This window comes from Gambusia affinis, linkage group LG05 (genome assembly GCF_019740435.1).
Source record: "Gambusia affinis linkage group LG05, SWU_Gaff_1.0, whole genome shotgun sequence".
In the NCBI taxonomy this organism is placed as follows: domain Eukaryota; kingdom Metazoa; phylum Chordata; class Actinopteri; order Cyprinodontiformes; family Poeciliidae; genus Gambusia; species Gambusia affinis.
The window spans coordinates 8,504,667-8,524,477 of record NC_057872.1 but is presented as its reverse complement, the minus strand read 5'-3'; the positions used below and the strand labels follow the sequence as shown (position 1 = coordinate 8,524,477).

Genomic DNA, 19,811 nt, shown 5'->3' with positions numbered 1-19,811 from the left:
GGCGTTTGTGAAACAGCCAATCCGGGACTTGCGTTTGTTCTCCTTGGTGCTGATTGGCTTATTTCTAGTAATAAGGAAGACTGTAGATATTAACTTGTATATGTTGCTTATATCTTATATCTGTAAATATCTCATAGCTATAAGCCTGGTTTACTTTTTTGATGTCTAGATGAGAATATTTGTCATCGGCTTTTTTCCAGAAAGACTGTGACATTTAGTGCCTCTCTTGTGCCTCGTGTCTTTATTCTCTCTCTCTCTCCTTCTCTATCATAAAAACTGCAATTTGGTTTGCAAGTCTCAGTCAGTCGAATCATAATCACTTTGTACCCATGTCTATTTCCATTTCCCTGTAAACTCTCCCTTTTTGTTCCCCCCTGTCTGTCCTCTGGTGATGTGAGCTCCCTGGCATCCGAGGCAGCCAGTCATTACACCATGGAATATATCAGAGCCAACCAAAGCCCTAAAAGTTTGGAAAACTGTGGTGTGCAGGATTTTACTTATTGTTGCCTTTTACAGTAGACAGACCCGGTTAACATAAATCATTTGCCAATGATTAAAGGTTGAAGCAGCCATTAGTTTATCTCTGTCAGCTCCAACAACCCGGCTGATGCATCCAGGGTTGGCTCTGGAAATGATAGGAGTTGACCAGAAGACCAAGACAGCTGAGCTCATGTAACCACCGAGGGAATGACCCGGGGATGAAACACTAGCGGTTGGCAGCGATTGGTTGCACGCAGCACGGGGAATAAAAAGTGAGTGAGAGAGGACTTTAAGAGAAAGTTAAAAATACAGGCAGAGGTGAGGAGGACTGAGTCAGGTGGTCAAACGGTTCCCGCCACCTCATTAGAGGCGGTGACATCACAGCTGATTTCTCTGTGAGACCGCTGCTAGAGCTCCACCGCCGCTCTATAACGGAGAGCTGGAGCTGCTACTGGCCAGATTAAGCAGCAGAGTCTGGGGAGCTGCTTTTATGTTGCCAATAAAGGGAGGCTAATCACAGCAACGTTTCTTTTTTATGTTGTAATTTCACTAGCCAGGTCAGAAATTAACTACCAGAACTAATTTACTAGAAATAAGGTTTTAACAATTTTCTTTTGATGTATACCTGATACTAATCGTTATAGAACTTCCCATTTGGATTACAGAGAAACGAAACAAGTACTGCACAAGTGACGGGTCCATCCACAATGGTTTTTAAAGAGACAGGTCTGGGACATTTTAATTAAAGTTTCAGCAACAGGTTTTATCTGGTTACTGCTTGTGGGAAATAACTTTCACTGTATTTCAATTCAGTATGAAACCAGATCAGATGGTCCTGGTGGATGAATGTAGTAGATTATTTGAGATTGGGCCAGAAAGCGGACTTGCACCATCGTAAAACAAACTAAATCCCCAAGCCACTGGGGATCTAAATGGTATTTTATATCGCTGGGTTTCAGGAGACGTAGTGCCGACGTCACGCACTACAGATTGGGGTCTGGAAGTGAATGCAGCTTGTTTACTTCTGTTCATATGTAAGTCACATTGAGCTGGGACTATTTCCCCACCTTCTCTGGCCACGAACCATGTTTTTAATGGGGTTTCTGCAGATCGCTGTGAATGGTTGACCTGACTCAAGATTAACATAAAACTCTAGCGTGGATTTGTGTTTACAGATGCTAAATAAATTATTTACAAGTAGATCCAAGCACATAGGGCTTCAGCATACTCACTGTGATCCATTTTGCTCTGTTTTGAACCAGAGAAATCCACTTCCTGAGCACGCAAATTCACGTTTCTAAATTATACGTGCAAATTCACTGAGCACATAGCTGCAATAAGTGGCCTTATCATTTATAAAGACACCTTTCTCTCCTCGACGCAACATGTCACACTTGAGAAAATAATAGAAATGGCAGCAGAAGAGTTAGCAGGAGATAAACTTTTCTGACAGAGAAGCAAATGTGATTTATGCAAGCTAATATTTGGAGGGCTATAGTCATAATTTCATACAGGATTCAAAGCAACACCACTGCAATATTGCTGTCCAACCCCACAGGAAAAGACTGGTGTCCATCTTTACTGCTACTTATATGTGCTACCTGATTACAATACAATACAATGGATGGCTTTCCATTGCAGTTGTGTAACAGCTCTAGTGGGTGGGACTGTCCCAGGGTCCAAATAGGACTACGACATAAACTATACGCCATACAAACACAACACAACAATGGAGGACATGGATGATATGAACATTGTGCTCAGTCGACCAATGTTGTTTAAATCTCCAAATCCACTCAGCCGCGCTTCAAGTTTTTCAAACGGCAGGTTGGATTATTGTCGTGTATTCATGCTTGTGATGTAACCAGTGAGTCCACCTCCCAGCCAATCAGTGACTTACAGTCTTTCGACTATGTTTTTAACCCAATTCCACATATTTTACCACCAGCAAAGTAGGTTTTGAAAAGGGGCTGGTAGCATGTGGCCGTTACTAGTGGAAAACCTCATAGAGCCAAGTCAAGCCATGCTGAGTACACGCTATTGGAAAAGGGCCATAATTTTTAGATTTATACATGTGAAGAGCAGCAGACCCAGACACTGTCTCCTCAATTTTCATTCTGCAGGAGGCGCTTGTGTCTTCCCCTTGCCAATGCAGCATGGGCTCAATGTGCAAGAGAACGGTGTAAATCTTTAAATTCCACTTTACTTGGTGATGCTTGGTTGCAGAAAAACTGAAGAAGTGGCCTGTTTTCCAGTGTTAATTGTAGCACGAATTGGATATGTTAGAGAAAAGCCTTGGCAGTGTGTGTAGCAATAAGGAGGTAGACAAGCAGAAAAATGCTGGAAGGATGGGGTTGAACAGCGTCATTGGAGTTTGGAGAGTTTAGGCCCATCACCGTGATGCTCATTTAAATCCTCAACGCTAAAATGAGCGTGTAATGCCTTCCTGACACTCGATATAAACTGGAGGCGGGAGAGCCTTGAGCAATATGCTTCTCCTCCAGTTGCTCCTGTCGAGTCGGTCCTCAGCCAGAAGCTGTCTGAGGGGACACTGAGCACAGGTGTGAATTTGTCTAATTGTTTGTCTAAAACAAAGAGCACGTTAGAAATAATAATAAAAAAAGAAAAACATTTCAAGGTGAAAAGTCAGCTCAGACAAAATGCAGGAGAAATGAATCTAATTTTAAATGAGCTCCAGATAACAGATTGGAAACAGACGTCCACCCTGCGGAGTTTCTTTTATTGCTCCTCCGTGTTCGCAACTGCGACGAGATTCACACAAACTGGATGAGACACGCTCATACAGCAGGGGCCACATGCATGACGACAGCCTTCAGACGCACTCAGACACGCGAGATAAAAGTCACACAGACTCTTAATTCCCCAGCATTCGTCTCTTTGTTTTACAGCATTCTGAGGGTTGTCGAATCAAACAATAGCTTTTTACTGTGAGCCTGAACTCGCTGCACCGCAAGAGTGTTTGTGAGAAACTCCATCATAAAACGGGATATGAATGGAAAAACCTAAGAGAGCGAGCACGGCTTCAACTGATGTCTTCCAGTTGTGTGACCTCTCTTTCCTTCTGCTTCTTTTTTTTTTTCTGTCTCTCTGCTTCTCTTGGTTTAATAAGGCCAGCTGTAGAGTCTGGCTCTCTTGGGAAACACAGCAGAGTGTGGCTGGCGCTGAGGCTGCATGAGGCTGAAATTGGGGCTGGGGTGGGGAGCGAGTTATAGGGGGGCGAGCACTTCCGACCGGTTTCCCGATGCAATACACCATGCAGTCTGGAGCGCTGGCAGACGGCCACCATCTCTTTCCCATTCGTCTTTTTAGTTGAAACCTTTCTATTTGACTTGTCTTCCTGTTCTTATTCCTGTCGTCATGCCATGCTCCCTGCTGAGGAAGACCAACAATTACTTTTAGAAAAGAACCACTCCAGACGTCTGCTCAGTGGCATCAAAACAAGGTCAAATCCTCCTTTCTAACCCGTTTCATGTAAAATGAGAACATCCAACAACTATAATAAATAACTCAGTTGCTTGGGGTATCTCTACCCATCGATCTATTTGCCTGTGTTCTGCTCCAGACCTGCATCGGAGTTTTGACAGGCCCCTGACCCATGCCAGAATGGTTCAACTGGGTTGAGACTGTGGGTGTGTGTTGTATATCTGTCTTTGTGTCAGTTGTGCTTTTGTGTGAGTGTATGTCTCTCAGAGAGATTGGACCCAGCTAAGCTGGTGGGTGTTTTTCATCAGACTAATGAATAATATGTCTGAGTTGAGAAAAGAGTATAAAGCAAACGGAGAAGAGGAAGGGAAAGGTTGGGGGAGGAGACGGGTGGGGTAATGACTATCAGATGGTGTTCTACTACTGTGCTGCTGCCACCACTACTGCTGCTGCGTCTTTTAAGGGGAGAAAACCACTCGGTTTTACAATTTATATACAGTATATTGTCATTATACCCCAGAAGTGTGGAACGACCGGCGTGAGAAAGAACAGCTCTGCCTCAAATGAAGAAAGAGTCCAATGACTAGACCGAACAGAGTTGATCCCAAACCCATGAACAGCAACGTTTCTTAGACTTCTTGACACAAAGCTGCATTTGCAAGAACGGAGCTGATATGTGTCTGAATTAAATTTTTTCTCAAGCTCAATTTGAATGATCACAATAACATGAAAGTGTTTTTTTTTTCTGAGAAGCGTCTTTACTTTCATAACTCTTTCTGCAATGTACTTACTTTAAGTACTAAGCGATCTCTTTACTTCTACCTACAGCAGCAAGAGATTATCTCTCTGTGAGTAATATCTTATTATGACCTGTTTTTTTTTTCTTGGAACAAGAAAGCTCACAGTACCCATCTCAGCTGCAGACAATGCATTTTACATTATATCATGTATGGTAATACTGTTAGATCTTTAGCAATGTGTGATATAAACTCAAAAAACCGATGGTCCGTTGTACTCGGTTCATTTGTTACGTTTGCAGCTGATGTGGTTTGTGTTCACACTGCACTGTGTAAAATCAATTCAAAACAAAAATACTTTATTGAACCCAAAGGGAAATTAAATAAATAAAAGAAGCCCTCTGAGCAAACTGTTGCCCCCTCGTTCTCGGTGGCGCCGCACCAAGAAAACAACATGAATACCTCTGAACAAGACACTGATAAGAACTTCAACAACGGAGTACGTTTTTGTTCATATTTTAACGGTGGTAGGATTTCTCTTCTGTCTTTGGTAAAAGACCACTATCCATTTCTCCGCTAGCGCTAGACTCCCTCATCTGTTTTGGTTGCATTTAACCAATATGCCTTGCGCAATAGTCTGCCTCCTGTCTTTGGAGCGGTCTCTGCTCCCTTTGGCATTCACATAAGCATTTGAACCACAGCAGAGTTCAGTTCAAACAAACCAAGCGCTAGGTTTTTAGGCAGAGTAGAGTTGGTTTTTGTGTTAAGCATCAGAGTTGAATTGCGCACTCCCACTTCCCCAAATGAACCAAACCGTCTATTCAAGCGAACTAGAATTTGATCAAAGCAAACTAAACAGGGCTGGTGTAAATGCATCCTATGAAGAACTAAGGTAAAGACATCCACAGACCCACTGGCCAATCAAACATGATTGTGTTGAGCATTATTTCGTTTAGGTTATTTTTATATCTCCAGCTTTTCCAAAAGCTCTAAATCATACGTCTCCATTTCAAAGTATAATTCCAAAATGTGCAATAAAAACACTGCAACCATTTTTGGTATTTTTCATCGTATCCCTAGAATCTGTCAGTGCAGTCTGATTGACAGCCAATCCTTTCCAACAGAGGTGTGTTCTTCTTCATCGTGACTGTGTTGCGAACTTAAGTCAACAATTTTATGTAAATTATACCATTATTTTTCTGTAATGTAGCTCCTTCCTTCTCATATAACTTTCCTCACCCAAATACAGATGTGCTATTTTAAAAAGACTCACAGTGGACATTATTTCGAGTCCAATGTGTTTTAGCCTGGAGGCAGTAATTCACAGTGAAATGGATGCTGTGTCAGACCAGCCATACTCTCTAGAGGGATGCAAATATGAGGAAGATCATGCTAAAGCATGTAATGATGGACCACAGTGGAAGTAGTTGGACTGGAAAAATATTTCAAAAATATATAGGCCAACAGCGATTTGAGTTTTCTCCAAATAGTCCGTAGATAACGCGACTGTTAGGGGAGTTGAATCATGGTGAGTGGGCGATGGCTACTGGATGGTTTGATATTTTCCCTCTAAATATTTTTAGGAGTTTCCAAATAAACTGTTTAACATGCTTGTGTTACAGTATGTTGTCTACAAGCCAGAGCTGAAAACTTTCGTATTAAATTTCACTTGCCGTATTTTCAAGAACCTCATTGACGCAGTCCACTCTGTGGCATATCCTGCACCACATTACATCTGCTTTTACTGCCTCTATCAATTTATATCAAACATACCAAGAGAAAAGATTGTTTGGAAGCAAATCCAACGTGCATCCTGAACCTAAAGTCAACTGTTTACTGGATTAGTTGCAGCTTTGTTTTCCACAATGCAACAGCCGTGGGCTATTAAATTGGAGTGCAGAGTTCCAATACCTTTCGGTCAGCTTGTTCTGATTATTGATTACTTTGTAATGTAATGTAACTTTATCAGAAGAATTCTTGACTGCTTCGTTTGTTGCTGGTAAATGGTCGAATGTGCATCATGTGACCAGATTAGAGCTCTGTAAGAGGCAAATATGTGTCTGGTGTGACAAAAGATTGATGGATGGTTCGAAATGTAACGCTTTCTTTTTCTTTAAAAACTAAGCAAATTTGTTACATTTAGTTTTTGTTTTTTATTCATTTTGACTTCCTCATTCTGTTTCCGTTCTCAGTGTTTCAAGCGCTTTGCGTATGTGCTGAAATCAACCTCTGCAACCAACATTGGCTTCTGTTCCTTCACTAAATACCACAGCATAAACAGTACGCCTGAGACACAAAGAAACAGGCGGGGAGGGGGGAGGAAGTGTGGACGCAAGAGGAAAAATCGACAGAGAAATTGAGAGTGATGAATGCTGACTGTAACATTGTGTAACTCGCGTATTATTCATTATGCCATCAGTTTTCAGCAGCACCTTAGTGCTGCCAAGCTACACAGAAGATGCATACCGGCAATAGCTGCTTGGTTTAGAGTTTTCACAAAGGTACCGCTGAGGATTCTGGACTCCATAACTAGCTTTTACATTGGCAGTCAGCCTTTAATCACTGTTGATTTAAAGATGGAAAAGCATGTCGAGATTAAGCATCTACACTATGATGACCAATAAAATCCCAAGATTTCCTCTCTTTATCTTTTATATGTTTCTATGTGCTTCTCTTGAGATACTCTCTTATTCACTTTTCCAGACAAATTAATTAAGTTGCACTTAATTGTATGCCGAGTCAATTTTATTTAAAGAGGATTTACAAATCAGCAGACACTGACGACAAAAAATCCTGAACATAAAGGAGAGTTGAGATAAATGAGAAAAACATGACTTTAATAGAAATGACATGATTAAAAGTTAAAAATCCAAGCAAATGTAACTACAGTGAACTCTGACAAAGACATCCATCCATTTTCTAACACCCTTGTCCCTAGTGGGGCTGCTGGTGCCCATCTCCAGCGAACATTTCAGGCAAGAGGCGGGACAGGTTGCCAGTCTGTCGCAGGGCAACACAGAGACAGACAGACAGGACAAAGGCAACTGCGCTGCTGTGCAGCCCTGACAAAGACACAAAATAAAATTAACTTATACCATGTCAGAAACCAAAGAGTACCTTCAGCAGGTATTCTTCTAGGATTTACCCGTATTTCGCTCCATTCATTTCCCCATCTCTGCTGTCAAAACACATTTCCACGGCATAATCATGCCATCACCATGCTTCACCATTAGGATGGTCTGTTCAGGGAAATGAGAAGTGTTAGTTTTTCTCTACACATAATGTTTTGCATGTCCAAAACGTTAGCGCTTTAGCATTAGCAGAACTGTCATTCACACACATGAACTCTGATTTAAAACCAGACAAAATATTTACAATCAGGTGTTTTCATCCTCACCAGAGGAGCTGCATGTCTGTATTTAAAGGGGCAGAACCTAATTCATCTGATCCAGTCATCGACTCATTTTAAGGCCTTTTTTCCAAATTGCTGCAGCTTTAAGGCAGAGAAATATTGATCTCATATGATCAGAACACCTTAAATAGGACTTGTTATTCTTTTCTTTGAAGAATGTCATACTTCCTGCTTCTCTACCAATAAGGCTCCACTCTATAGAGAGCTGAACTCAAAAGTTGTACTGCCTACAGATGATTCCACCTGAACTGAGGGTTTCTGCAGCTCCTCCAGTGTTTGTATGGTACTCTTGGGACTAACACTGTCCTTGTCTGGCCTGTAAATTTTAAGATAAGGACATTGTTCCATATACTAACCCTGCTTTGAACTGCTCCAAACCTTTATTTGTTTGGTTTTTTCTACAAATATTCCTTAACAGAACTCTGAGGCCTTCACAGAACATTTATATTTAGATTAAACTACAGTCTCAGGGTTAATATTGTAAAGCGAACTGAAAAAAAAAATCAATCAATTTTAAAACTATCATTTTCCTTCCATGGTTATGTTCTACTCTGTGTAGGTGTATCACAACCTCAATAAAATCCACAGACGTATGTTGCTGTACATTCAATTTCCTCACATGAATCCTTTTGCAAGGCACTAAATGTGTTTAAGATTAGAAACTTCGGGCCCTCTAGTGTCAAAAACTGTGAACTTGAAAAGACTTCAGCCATGGCTCAGTGAAACCATTAGTGGCTTTTATTTATAAGCTGAGTTTGGCCGGCCATATTCCAGCTTTGTGGCTGCACTGCATCCAGATTTCCAGACCAGAGGACAAACACCAGAGGGTCGGCATTGTGAATGAAAGACACCAATTAGAAAAGCAAGGTTTCACTTGACTTCTCGCAGTCGACAGTTTATCACTGGCAACAGTGTGCCAGAGCAAAACACGACATTTTAGCCTCATTACTGGAAGCCTCTTCTGTTGTCTGAAGAGTTGAAACGTAGAGCAAGAACCATAATTTTTTTTTGAACACAAACTAAAAAGGTAGTCAAGATTTCTTGAAAAGATTTTGGTAACATGTTGCAGAAAACAACTATCTTAGTACAGAGTTAGGTGATCTCATTGCTCCTCTTGCTGCCAGTTGATGGTGCTTTATCACTTCTTCCTATCTGTAAACCTTACTCATGCTGTCTGGCTGGAGAGCTGCTATGGCCCCTGAGGATGATGCAAGCACTGTTTTTTGGGTGGATTTCCCCTGGAAAGCATCAGCATACAGCCAAAACAAACTACTGCTGATGGCTCGCCTCTTGCCTCCGGTCTCTGTGGTCTGCTTTCAGACGGCAGCCGGGGGACTCTGAACGCTCAGAGGAGGAGGAGCACGACAGTCCTCTTGGCCCTCCCTCGGACTATAAGACCAGAGGCAGGCTGAAACACTCAGACCGCACGCACACGTGGAGCAAACAGGCAAAGAGGGAGAAGGACAAGGGGGCGAGACCAGCTGGAAGCAAAAGAGCATGAATCTGCCGGCACAGACCAGTCGACTCTAGTTGGACTTTTGGAAGGGAAGCAGGTAGAAACAAGTGATAAAGTAGGAAGTAAAGACACACAACGAAAACAAAGAGTTTTAATCTTGAGATGCTATTTCTAGCTCTCACAGAGTAACTGAAGATTAAGCAGACTTTGGGAATGTGGAGTTTTTTTCTGATGTTTTTCTTTCGATAGATCAGAAGAGAATAAGACAGAGCTGGAGTCTGAATGCACCTGTGGGTATAGATCAGAAGACCCGACTTTTACTGCCCTTGACCTGAAGCTCAACCTGCTGATGTTTTGCTTTGAGTAAAGGAGGTTATAGACCAAGTCTGCTTTGCCGAACGCCACCAGTCGACACGCATTGGGAGCATCAACACGTTTTTGCTACCCAGTCAAACAAGAGAGCAAAGCCTTCTAGGAAGACCTCCTGAACGGGACTGATCAAACAGCCATCAAAGATGACTTTTGCCATGCTACGCACTCCACCTCCAGCAGGCCGCTTCTTGTACGGAGACATCGGCCTCCTCTCCGAAGACGACGACGAGAACTGCAGCGAGGGCTCAGGCTCTGAGGACCGCACCAGCAGCTCCTCCCACTCTGCATCCTTTCGCCTGTCCTCGTCGTCCCAGTCCGCCTTCCACATCAAGGTGAACAGGAAGAGAAAGATGTGCGGGGGCGCCGGGGTGAGCGTCACAAACTTGACGGACCGGCTCGGACCCCCGGGCTCGTCTCCTCATGGCGAGGTCCGCCAGAGGACGGCGGCCAACGCACGGGAAAGAGATCGCACCAATTCTGTCAACACGGCGTTCACGGCGCTTCGCACGCTCATCCCCACCGAGCCGGCCGACAGGTAAGGAGCGACATTTTTTTATTGACCGTTCTACTGCATATTATATTATATTCATATTCATTTTGCAACTCACGTCTCATCCGACTGCAGGAAACTGTCAAAGATTGAGACGCTACGTCTGGCCAGCAGCTACATAAGCCATCTGGGGAACGTTTTGCTCCTGGGCGAAGGGCTTCACGACGGACAGCCGTGCCACGCCCCCTCGCCTCCATTCTTCCACGTCAGCTCCTCCCCCACCCGAGGATCCGACCAATCGGCTCAGCCCAAGCACATCTGTACCTTCTGCCTCAGCAACCAGCGGAAAATGGTGAGCAGAAAAACAAGAAGTCAGAGAGATATCAGCTGTACGAGGTCAAGTCAAGACGCATTTACAGCGACGGGGTGGTCGTAGAGACGGGCTGTTGGGTCGGGTCAGTTTTGTGTTAAATACCTGACCTGAGATCAGCAACTGTGCCCATAAACCTCGCCGGCCCTAAGGGGCTTTTAAAGCGCAACCTCTTTTAGAGTCCACTTTCTGGGGTGAACGACCGTGCAATATTGTCCTGCTGGGGGTTGGGTTTTACTGGAGCAGCTGGCTTGAAAGTTCAAGGTGGTTCCTAAAAAACAAATCCTCTGCACTCCATATACATGAGTGTTTCTCTGTCACAGGAGCTCAGCGAGAGCTCGGGGGACCTGAGTCGGTTTTTTTTCCTTCTCAGAACTCCAGTCAATATGAGCACGAGAAATATGAATTTACAGTTTATACGTGTTTATACAGCGAGATTTACTACCGGGAGTGCGTGAAATCTGTCCAATAGTGTGTAAATTCTTCAGCCAGGATTTGACGAGGTTTTAACCCAAACTGCTGCAAAATTTAATACAGATATAAAATCTAAAATAAGAAGAAAGAAAACCCGCCATTCTTTCGAAGACAAAGCAGAGGTGAACTTTAAAAAGTGAGTTTTGGTTTATCTGATCCAGCACAGGAAATTGTCATAATCAAGAACACTCTCCCATAAGAAACCATCGGTCTGATGAGGAATTACAGGGAATGAGGGATTGCCATCAGCTGAGGGAAATCAAATATTTACGAGCTGGGTTCGGGTTTTGACAAACAGAGCGGAGAATGATAGAGAGTTGACGTCCACTCAGGCCTTCCTCTATAACCAAGCCGGCTGCCCATTTAGCAGGATTTATTGGTAAGGAGCTGACATCTGGCAGACTCCCCAGTTACCCCAGCAGTGTGTGAAAGCTAATACCCTCCTCAGTGTCTAAACCCAGAGACCCTTTAGCTGAGGGATAACCAGAGTCTCAGCGGCACAAATCCCCCCCACCCCTTCTGCCTCGCCCTCTGAACTTGTGCGCCTGAAAGCCTAGACGTCCTGAGTGTCTACACCCAGACGCTCTCAGCTGGGAGATAACTGGCCTGAAACCAGTGTTAGTTTCACCACCAATCGTTTTCCGTCTGTCTCGTCGTTTTAACCCCCACATCCTCTTTTGTTCTCATCCACATCTCTTTTCGTTTGAACCCTCCCTCCTTAACTACTTCTTTGGATATCGATCAGGCCTGCACAGGCCGGGGCTGTCAGTCAGAAATGTGTAATACTAGCTGCGGCCGCTGCAGATGCATGACCGACCTGTAAATGCATGCTGCGCGGAACACAGTTTAGAAACTTTCTGATGTCGGAGCACTCAAACGCAGACACTTTGATAAAGTCCCTCATTACTGGGTGTCAGTCACATTACACTGGTTCCCATTACAGCCGGATAAAAAGTCCCAGTGTTCTTTTGTGAGCTAAACGCATTCAAGTGATGAAGTGAACACACATGAAAGTCATCGCCTGTTCTTTTTATTTCTTTATTTCATCAAAGTTTTGAAGAAAAACAAATAAGGGCGATATGAGATTAGTTAGAGACAAAGTTTTTATAAAAATACACCTTGTAATAAATATATTTTATACAGACTGGTGATATTATGGAAATGATATAACAGTATCCTCAAGGCCATTTGGGTGTTTCAAAATAAGGTTTCTGGAAACAGTGCCAGATTAAAAAAGGCAGAGCCCCCTGGGCACTGGGTGTTGAAAAAAACCCTTTCCCCGTCCCATCACAGTGGGAAGGGCATTGGGAATATTGTCCACAACACAGAATTTATACCCCATTATTTTAAAATGACATTTCTCAATTGGCTAAAACAGCCAACAGTACTACATACTGTTGTGTGACTCACTGGTTGACATGAAAACATGTTGCTTCACCTCCATCGGTTCAGATCTACGGTTTAGATTCTTCCACATATCAAGTTAGGCACTACTTCATTTAAAGGAGACTGGTTCGGAGTGAGGCAGGCTACTGTAATTGTTCCTGACCTATTATATTATTCAAATGAGATTTAAAAAAAAGAAAAAAGTATGTTAGAAAACTTCAAAACAGTGGAAGGCTAAAAGCTGATCAGCTACACGTTAGCGGACTTTAACCATCTAGGTTCACTCAAACTGCAGATATTCATATTAAGCATTATTAAATATTGACTCTTCTCTCCCATACATTAATTTGATGCTGTTTACTCAATCAAACATTGTCTGTGTTAGTAGAGAGGTTATGTAGCGTGGAGCTGCCTGAAACATATAACCAGCTAATAGGCCCCATTAGCTAATTCCTAAGCAACTACTTGCTCTGGAAAAGCACAGGAACATAATGACTGTATGTCCCATTGTAAACACAGCAGCTTGTTGCAAAATCCAAAAGCTTACTCCATACTTAGAGGCGTCCAAAACGTTACAGTCGATCAGACGGACAAATGCAGCTAACAGACTCCCTGTTCTCAAGCCCGTTTTAACCAGATTTTAGCATTTGGAAAACAAGTCAAACAGTTTATATCCATATGTGCAAATATTAGCCCTACAGCACTTCCTCTCAGTCAAAATACATCCATGTTAGTACTCCGAATTTCTGTTTTTCTGAGTCTACCGGCTGCATCAACTCGACTGATCGGCTTGTCAGTCTGCAAACTACAGTAACGTAGCATTTTAATGCCACTGCACAAACAATGTCTTCAAAACACAAGGTTTACTGCTGAACTTTGAGATGACTGATGATTTGTGGCTGATGAGGTGAAGAGATACAGGCCCAGCGAGGACAAGTAGCAAAGTGACACGGCTGAGAAAAACAACTACAGACTTTGTAAATAATCTTCATATTAGTGTTGTCTCTCATGGATACGAATGTTTTCAGTTTGAGCGGTTTGAAGTGTCTAAGACCAGGGTCCACTCTCCCTCTTGGAGGATTTATTCCCTTATTTTCTACAAACTTATTGTTAGGTTGTTCATCCACTAGGGGTACGGGAGCCATTCCTCTTTATAATTGTAGTGTATTTACTTACAAAAATTACCTTATCTAGTTTTGTAATTGCAGAATAATCATCTGTCAAACTGAGTTGAAGAGGCTCATCTTCCAATACAAAATACACAAATTAGTCTTAGATTCTTATTTTATTACTTTCTATAATACCTGTGGAGTAGCACTGAATGTTTTTTGGGTTTCCTGCATAACATAATACACTCCTTAAAACGGATATTAACGAAATGTATTACTACAAAATGTAATACCAGATTAGTAATTGTTCAGAGGAGCATGTGGTTGTGTTTGTCTGTGTTTATGCATAAATAACCGTCGGCTCACTTTAGCGTTGTAATAAGCTTAGTGTAACAAAGGGAGGGTTTCTGTGGGATGGAGTCATAATAAAGTACATTATTCATGTTTACTGCAGAGAGAACGTGTCATTGTTCACTGTAAACTGGAGTAATGCAGATTAAGTTTTAGTTTCAATCGCTTATATGCTGAATCACCGCTGTTTTTAAAATCATTACAAGCAATCTGCATTCATACACACAGAACGAGACCTCATGATAGGCCTTACGACGGATCGCAAATGTTTAACCGTGTTTCTCTTCAGCTCACATGAGATCTCGTATCTATGTATATTATTAACACTCTCCAGTTCAAATGTATTTTATTACTTTAACAATAATAAAAAAATGAGTAGTCCATCTAGTCCTGGAATGTAAATGATTAACTGTGATTAGCACTAATTTAGAGCGTTTCTTTGCCAAATATCTGGAGTGTGTGTTGGAGTGTGTGTTTAGTGGGCTGAAGGGCAGAGTTGGCGCTGGTGATTACAGAGAAAGAGCCAGGAGAGGTATAAGGGGCGTTTCTGTTCAGACCTCTTTCTACGTATGTTTTCATAGTTATTGAGGTTCATCACCGCTGTCAGGTCTGCTTAAACCAGCCGCTTCAGTTACCCCCATTTCCAACGCAGCGGAGGGTGAAAGTGAGAAAAGTGTACAGTCATTTCCTCTTATTATGGGTGACGACGGTGTAAGTGTTTCAAAACAAACAGCCTTGTTACTAATGACTGCTGCGCACACAGCGTCACATGTTACACATTCAGGCATGTAGTGAGGTGAATACTAATGTGATTTATTCATCTGCTGGACCTGATCCAAGGGTCGAGGAAAGCTGTAAAATAAAGCAAAGATAAATAAAATGATTACTAATTTTTATGTCATTGTCATAGGGATAAAGGAAATTGAGTGAATTTTAATTTATCTGTGTTGCTGCACTTTGAAAACATAGACATTTTCATTGACACTTAAATGGGACACAGTTACACTAATTTCACACTTTGGATGCAGGTCAGTGTGATGTGTAGTCTGTCGACTGGAGAGGTTGTAAAGTTGATTTCAGCTTTCTTTTTGCTTCTTAAACCTCAAAGCTGTCCACCAGTCTTTGTGAAGCCTTTTGAGTGCAGATTGGTGAATGTGACTTGGATTCTAGAAACAATTTGGTAACTCATTAAGACTGGGAACCCATTAGATCTTTTTGTTTTAGTTTGGTTTTTTTCTTTTTTTTTACTTTAGAAATGGCTCCAGTACATGTGCGGTTTCGCTACATGCAACTCAGTTGCGTATCATTTGTCACCGTCAGACCAATCCACTTCATTGCAATACCGTCTTGTCAGAGGTGGGTAGAGAAATTGTACTCAAGTAAGAGCAGGACGCCTTCACCTTGTAATTTACTCAAGTAAAATGGTATCTGAATAAAAGGCTGCACAAGTACTGAGTAACTGATAAAAACATCTGATTTAATATTATAAAATGATGACCTCACAGACAGAAAAAAATAAAGTTATGTGCATATTCTGGTATTTTAAAGACCCAAATGATTGTTTTATATATATACACAAAACCTTTTACACTTATAGTAGGTATTATGGTAGTACAAGGTGAATTTCCATTAACAGTATGTGGAAAACATCATTAGAAGAACAAAGCTTGTGTGTGTAAAGACGAAGTCTCACTTTGACATAAACTCTTATTCAGCGACCTTGCTCTTAGTGGGTAAAGTATCCAGAAACTTTACTCCAGTAAGAGTAGTGATTCTTAATAATAGTATTACTGAAGTAAAAGTAAAACTGTGAATAGTCCAAAAAGTTACCGTACTCAAGTAAATGTAGCTAATTGCTACCCATATCTGGATCCAACTATATGCAATTCAGTCATGATGCAATTATCAAGTTCAACTGCTAAAAATACCATTGTTGTTCCAAAGTGTAAAATATCAACACTTCTAATTTCTTAGTGGAGTAATTGTACAATTGTTCAGTCTGGATGTTGGACAATTGGAACTGTTTTAAGTTGTTTAATCATACTTCCAGAACAGACAATTAAACCGAGTCAAAACACTGGAATGATGAGCCACTGATGAGAGAGTTTCTGTATTAATGCCTTTGATGGTTGTGTTAACTAAAATGGGGAGGCGGCGGATGAGCAGAACTGAGTCGAATCACGACTGATGCACACGTCTTGTGAAGGATGTCTCACTCCACCTTCTCTCTCAGGTGTCTGGAGTCGACATATAACACACAGCTGTAGCTTCTTAATATCTAAGGATTTACTGTCAATAACCAGAGAGGTCATCAGAGGTCCTAGCAAAGATTTATTTATTTTTTTTTATGTGTGTGTGTGTTGGACAAAGGGAAAGAAAATCTCACACTACATATGTGCGTTTCTACATCATCAATCACTTTGAACCACTAAGGCATTATTTTTACTTATACTTTACTTTTTTTTTTTTTTAAGTTGATCAATGTTTTCAATTGCTCCTTTTTCAAAATGGGCAAGATACAAAAGTGTAGCACAGAAGTGTGTTGTCCGTCATTAGCCAGAAAATAACTAGAAGAAAATGAGCTGCTAACCCATCAGAGCAGTTATTACAGGTTTAAAGGATCTGGGACAAACAAAGCAGGACAGTTAATCTCCAAATGATGAGCATGGCAAAGGAGGTCAGAACTTTTTTCTTTTTTTTTTTTTTTTTTTTTTTTTCAAAACTCACAAGTAATAAAGCTCCAGCAAATTTTTCAGTGTGCGATTATAGTACTGCAGTAAAAGATCTTTATAGATCGTCACAGTGTCAGGTTTAGCAGGCCCTTTGGACTCCACGTATGGTGCGTGGGGGCCCCCATGAATTTGGTTTGCTCCCTTCAGATCTCATCAGATTGATGTGTGGGGAGCGTGGAGGCTGCATAAACATGAGGAAATCTTGGTCGGCACAGCCGTGCTCCAACAGAGCAGATCCTGGTGGAGGTGAGCCTGGGGTGATGGCTTGTAGTTAAGATGGTCTTTCCGTACATAACAACTTTAACCATGCTAATTTGTCTACTTCTGTTTGAAGGGCACAGAACTCTGTATATTTTTACAGCTTTTTCCACAAGTGTGTCCTATTTCTATTGGCTCGAACTAGGAAGAGGGTCAGCTCAAATTAATGGCAAAAGAAAATAAAAGTGGTAATTTGTCTGCCAATGACTGCAATTGAGACCTTCGTTCCTTTTAATCCCTGTATTACAAGTCGAGACAATTTGCCCAATATCGGGGGTTTTACAGCTCCTTTTTTATGGCATAAAAGAGCTGTCAGATGTTTGGAAACAACATAAAAAACGCTGGAAAAAATCCAATTATCTTGGTACTTATGGTGTGGTTGCTGTAAATAGACCATTGTTCCCTTTGAAATGGGCAATTTTATTGGCATTTTAGGGCGCAACCCATATTTATTTATGATTTGAGTGAATTTCTCAAAATTAAAAAGAGAGGTTCAAAGTCAGTGGCACAGCAGATGAAACATGATGCGAGTGGCTGATCTGAAGCCTTTTGTACGCACAGTTATCTATGGGTGTGAGGAAAGAAAAGGCCAAAATCTTTGCGGTGAATTCAGAAAGCAGCTGATTTCCATTTGTCTGTTTTGCTGCCCTTCAGGAAAAAAACTCCCACAAAGACTCACTGCGGTGACTCGTGCATCAAAGCGGATCGTGTCATTTATTGGCTGACTCAGTTCAATCGGGTGACTTTTGCAAATTTTTGCCCACACAGTCACCTCACAAACACACAGACGCGTCCTCCCTCGGCTGGCTCTCTGTGTCTGGAAGTCGTTGGCAGAGCGGAGCAGAGCAACAAATGAGCTAATTGTTCTGTAAATGATTTATCCTCTGCTGAGGCAGTTCAGCCAGTGTTTAATTCAGCGGCTGCTATTAGAAACACATTGAGGCTGAGCTTTGATGGTGATGGTAAAGGAGCCTGGAAACCGCGCTCTGTGGAACGCCCTCTCTGCTTACACTCACACCTCCACAAATGACACATATATATATATATATATATATATATATATATATATATATATATATATATATATATATACATGTGAGTGCGCAACCTTTCTTGAGAGCTTTTTAATAAAAGCGTTTTATTTCTATTACCCTTTTCACATCAGCCAGATGGCAGCTCTTTGCGTCTATCTAGACTGCATAAACAAACCATGTATGATAGCTGAGGAGCTCTGGATCGCCGCTGCGCTTTCAACGCTTTCTAAAACTAATGGCGGGCAGGACGTTTTGGAAACGGAGATGGAGACGAGGAGGAAGGTGGCCAACGAGTCAGCGGGGATAATCAACTCCGCTATTTATCCTCCAGCTTGGACGTTTGCTCTTAAACCGCGCTTTGCGTCTTTATGGAGGCCCAATCAAGCGTGCGCCCAAGGAGAGCTTAAATGCGTGGCTGGGACGTGTTCAGAAGCACGCTAATGGCTGCGGTTCTTACAGCTTTTTGGAGTATTAGACTGCTTTAGCTGGAAAAAGCGTTGCGTCACTCTCGTGCATGAAGCTGACCTTTCGGTGTCATAGGTGAAAAGCGATGGAGCCGGAGTTGACTGGGAGTTAATGATTTGTGCCTCATAAGCAGCAGCATCGCCTTCGTACGTTTCGTTTGAACCTATGCTAATGAGGTGCATCAGGCTAGGGTCTTTTTTTTTTTTTTAAATATATTCTCCCCCACGTTCAGCGTGTCATGCAGTCAAACGCAGAGCCGTCTGTACGCTTGCGGCACACATGGAAGCAATTAAACCCCCTAATTCAACACCAACAGAAGAAGTCGGGTCCGATAACAAAATCTATTAGCAAAACTATCATTCTGTTGTCATTTGGCCTCCAGGGACGGAGCTGCTCGCAGGGCAAATTAAAACACAAATACGGAGCTCCGAGCCTGGCAGAGAGAAGTACAACACGGCGAACAGGAAAGCAGAAGTCGGCGCTTTTGATTAGGCTGCTTCTTAAAACAATATCTGCTGAAGCTAATGACAAATTTGCTGTTGGAGGGCGGACATGTTAGTGCCGATGATGAAGTAACGCCATCGGCATAATGGGGCAGAACAAAGTGAAAATAAAATCCAGCTTGTTCTACTCTTTACAGCATTAAAATATGCTGGTAGTAAAATACATGTGCAAACTGGGCAATCTAAACTCAATGAGCTGTTTGTCAGAGGATATGCATCAAGAAGATATAGTAAGGTAACATGAATATGTTCTAATCCAAGAAAAACAGAGGCTGGCGTTGGATTCTCATGACAACCTGTAGCCTGTCTAGTTACAGGATAGGCTGCAGTTACTGCTGCTAAACAATACAACATATTAAATATTACTCCTATGGTAGCTCCTTTTTGAAGCTTTATTTACTTTTTGCATACAAAATTCTGAGTACCTGAACCGTTCAATATGGAGAATATCGTTCCTTTTTTTTTTTTTTTTTTTTTTTTGCGTTTGTGCCTTTCTTACAGCACAACAAATATAACAAAGTGAAATTAGCTGGTTAATCATTTGTATTTCTCCAGGTAGAGAAATGCTTGGTAACTATGGCTTTAAAACCTGAGTCGTCATGATGTCACGTTGTGTGGTGTTGAGACGTGGAGGCTGTCAGTCCTTAATGCAGCCATCTTTTACTGTATAGTAAAGGCCACCAGTGCCACAAGGTAGGAAAAAACACACTGCGCTGTCAACTCTAGCAGCCATGGCGT

General features: G+C 41.9%; 1 protein-coding gene across 1 annotated transcript in view; it reads left to right on the top strand.

Moving 5' to 3' along the window:
* Positions 1-19,811, top strand: part of LOC122831538 (basic helix-loop-helix transcription factor scleraxis-like) — a 34,117-nt gene that overhangs the window by 9,984 nt on the left and 4,322 nt on the right. Inside the window, exons 3-4 of the mRNA XM_044117811.1 lie at positions 9,394-10,436; positions 10,527-10,743. Coding sequence (XP_043973746.1) covers positions 10,045-10,436; positions 10,527-10,743 — 609 coding nt within the window. The 5' untranslated portion in view covers positions 9,394-10,044. The remainder of the gene's footprint in view (positions 1-9,393; positions 10,437-10,526; positions 10,744-19,811) is intronic.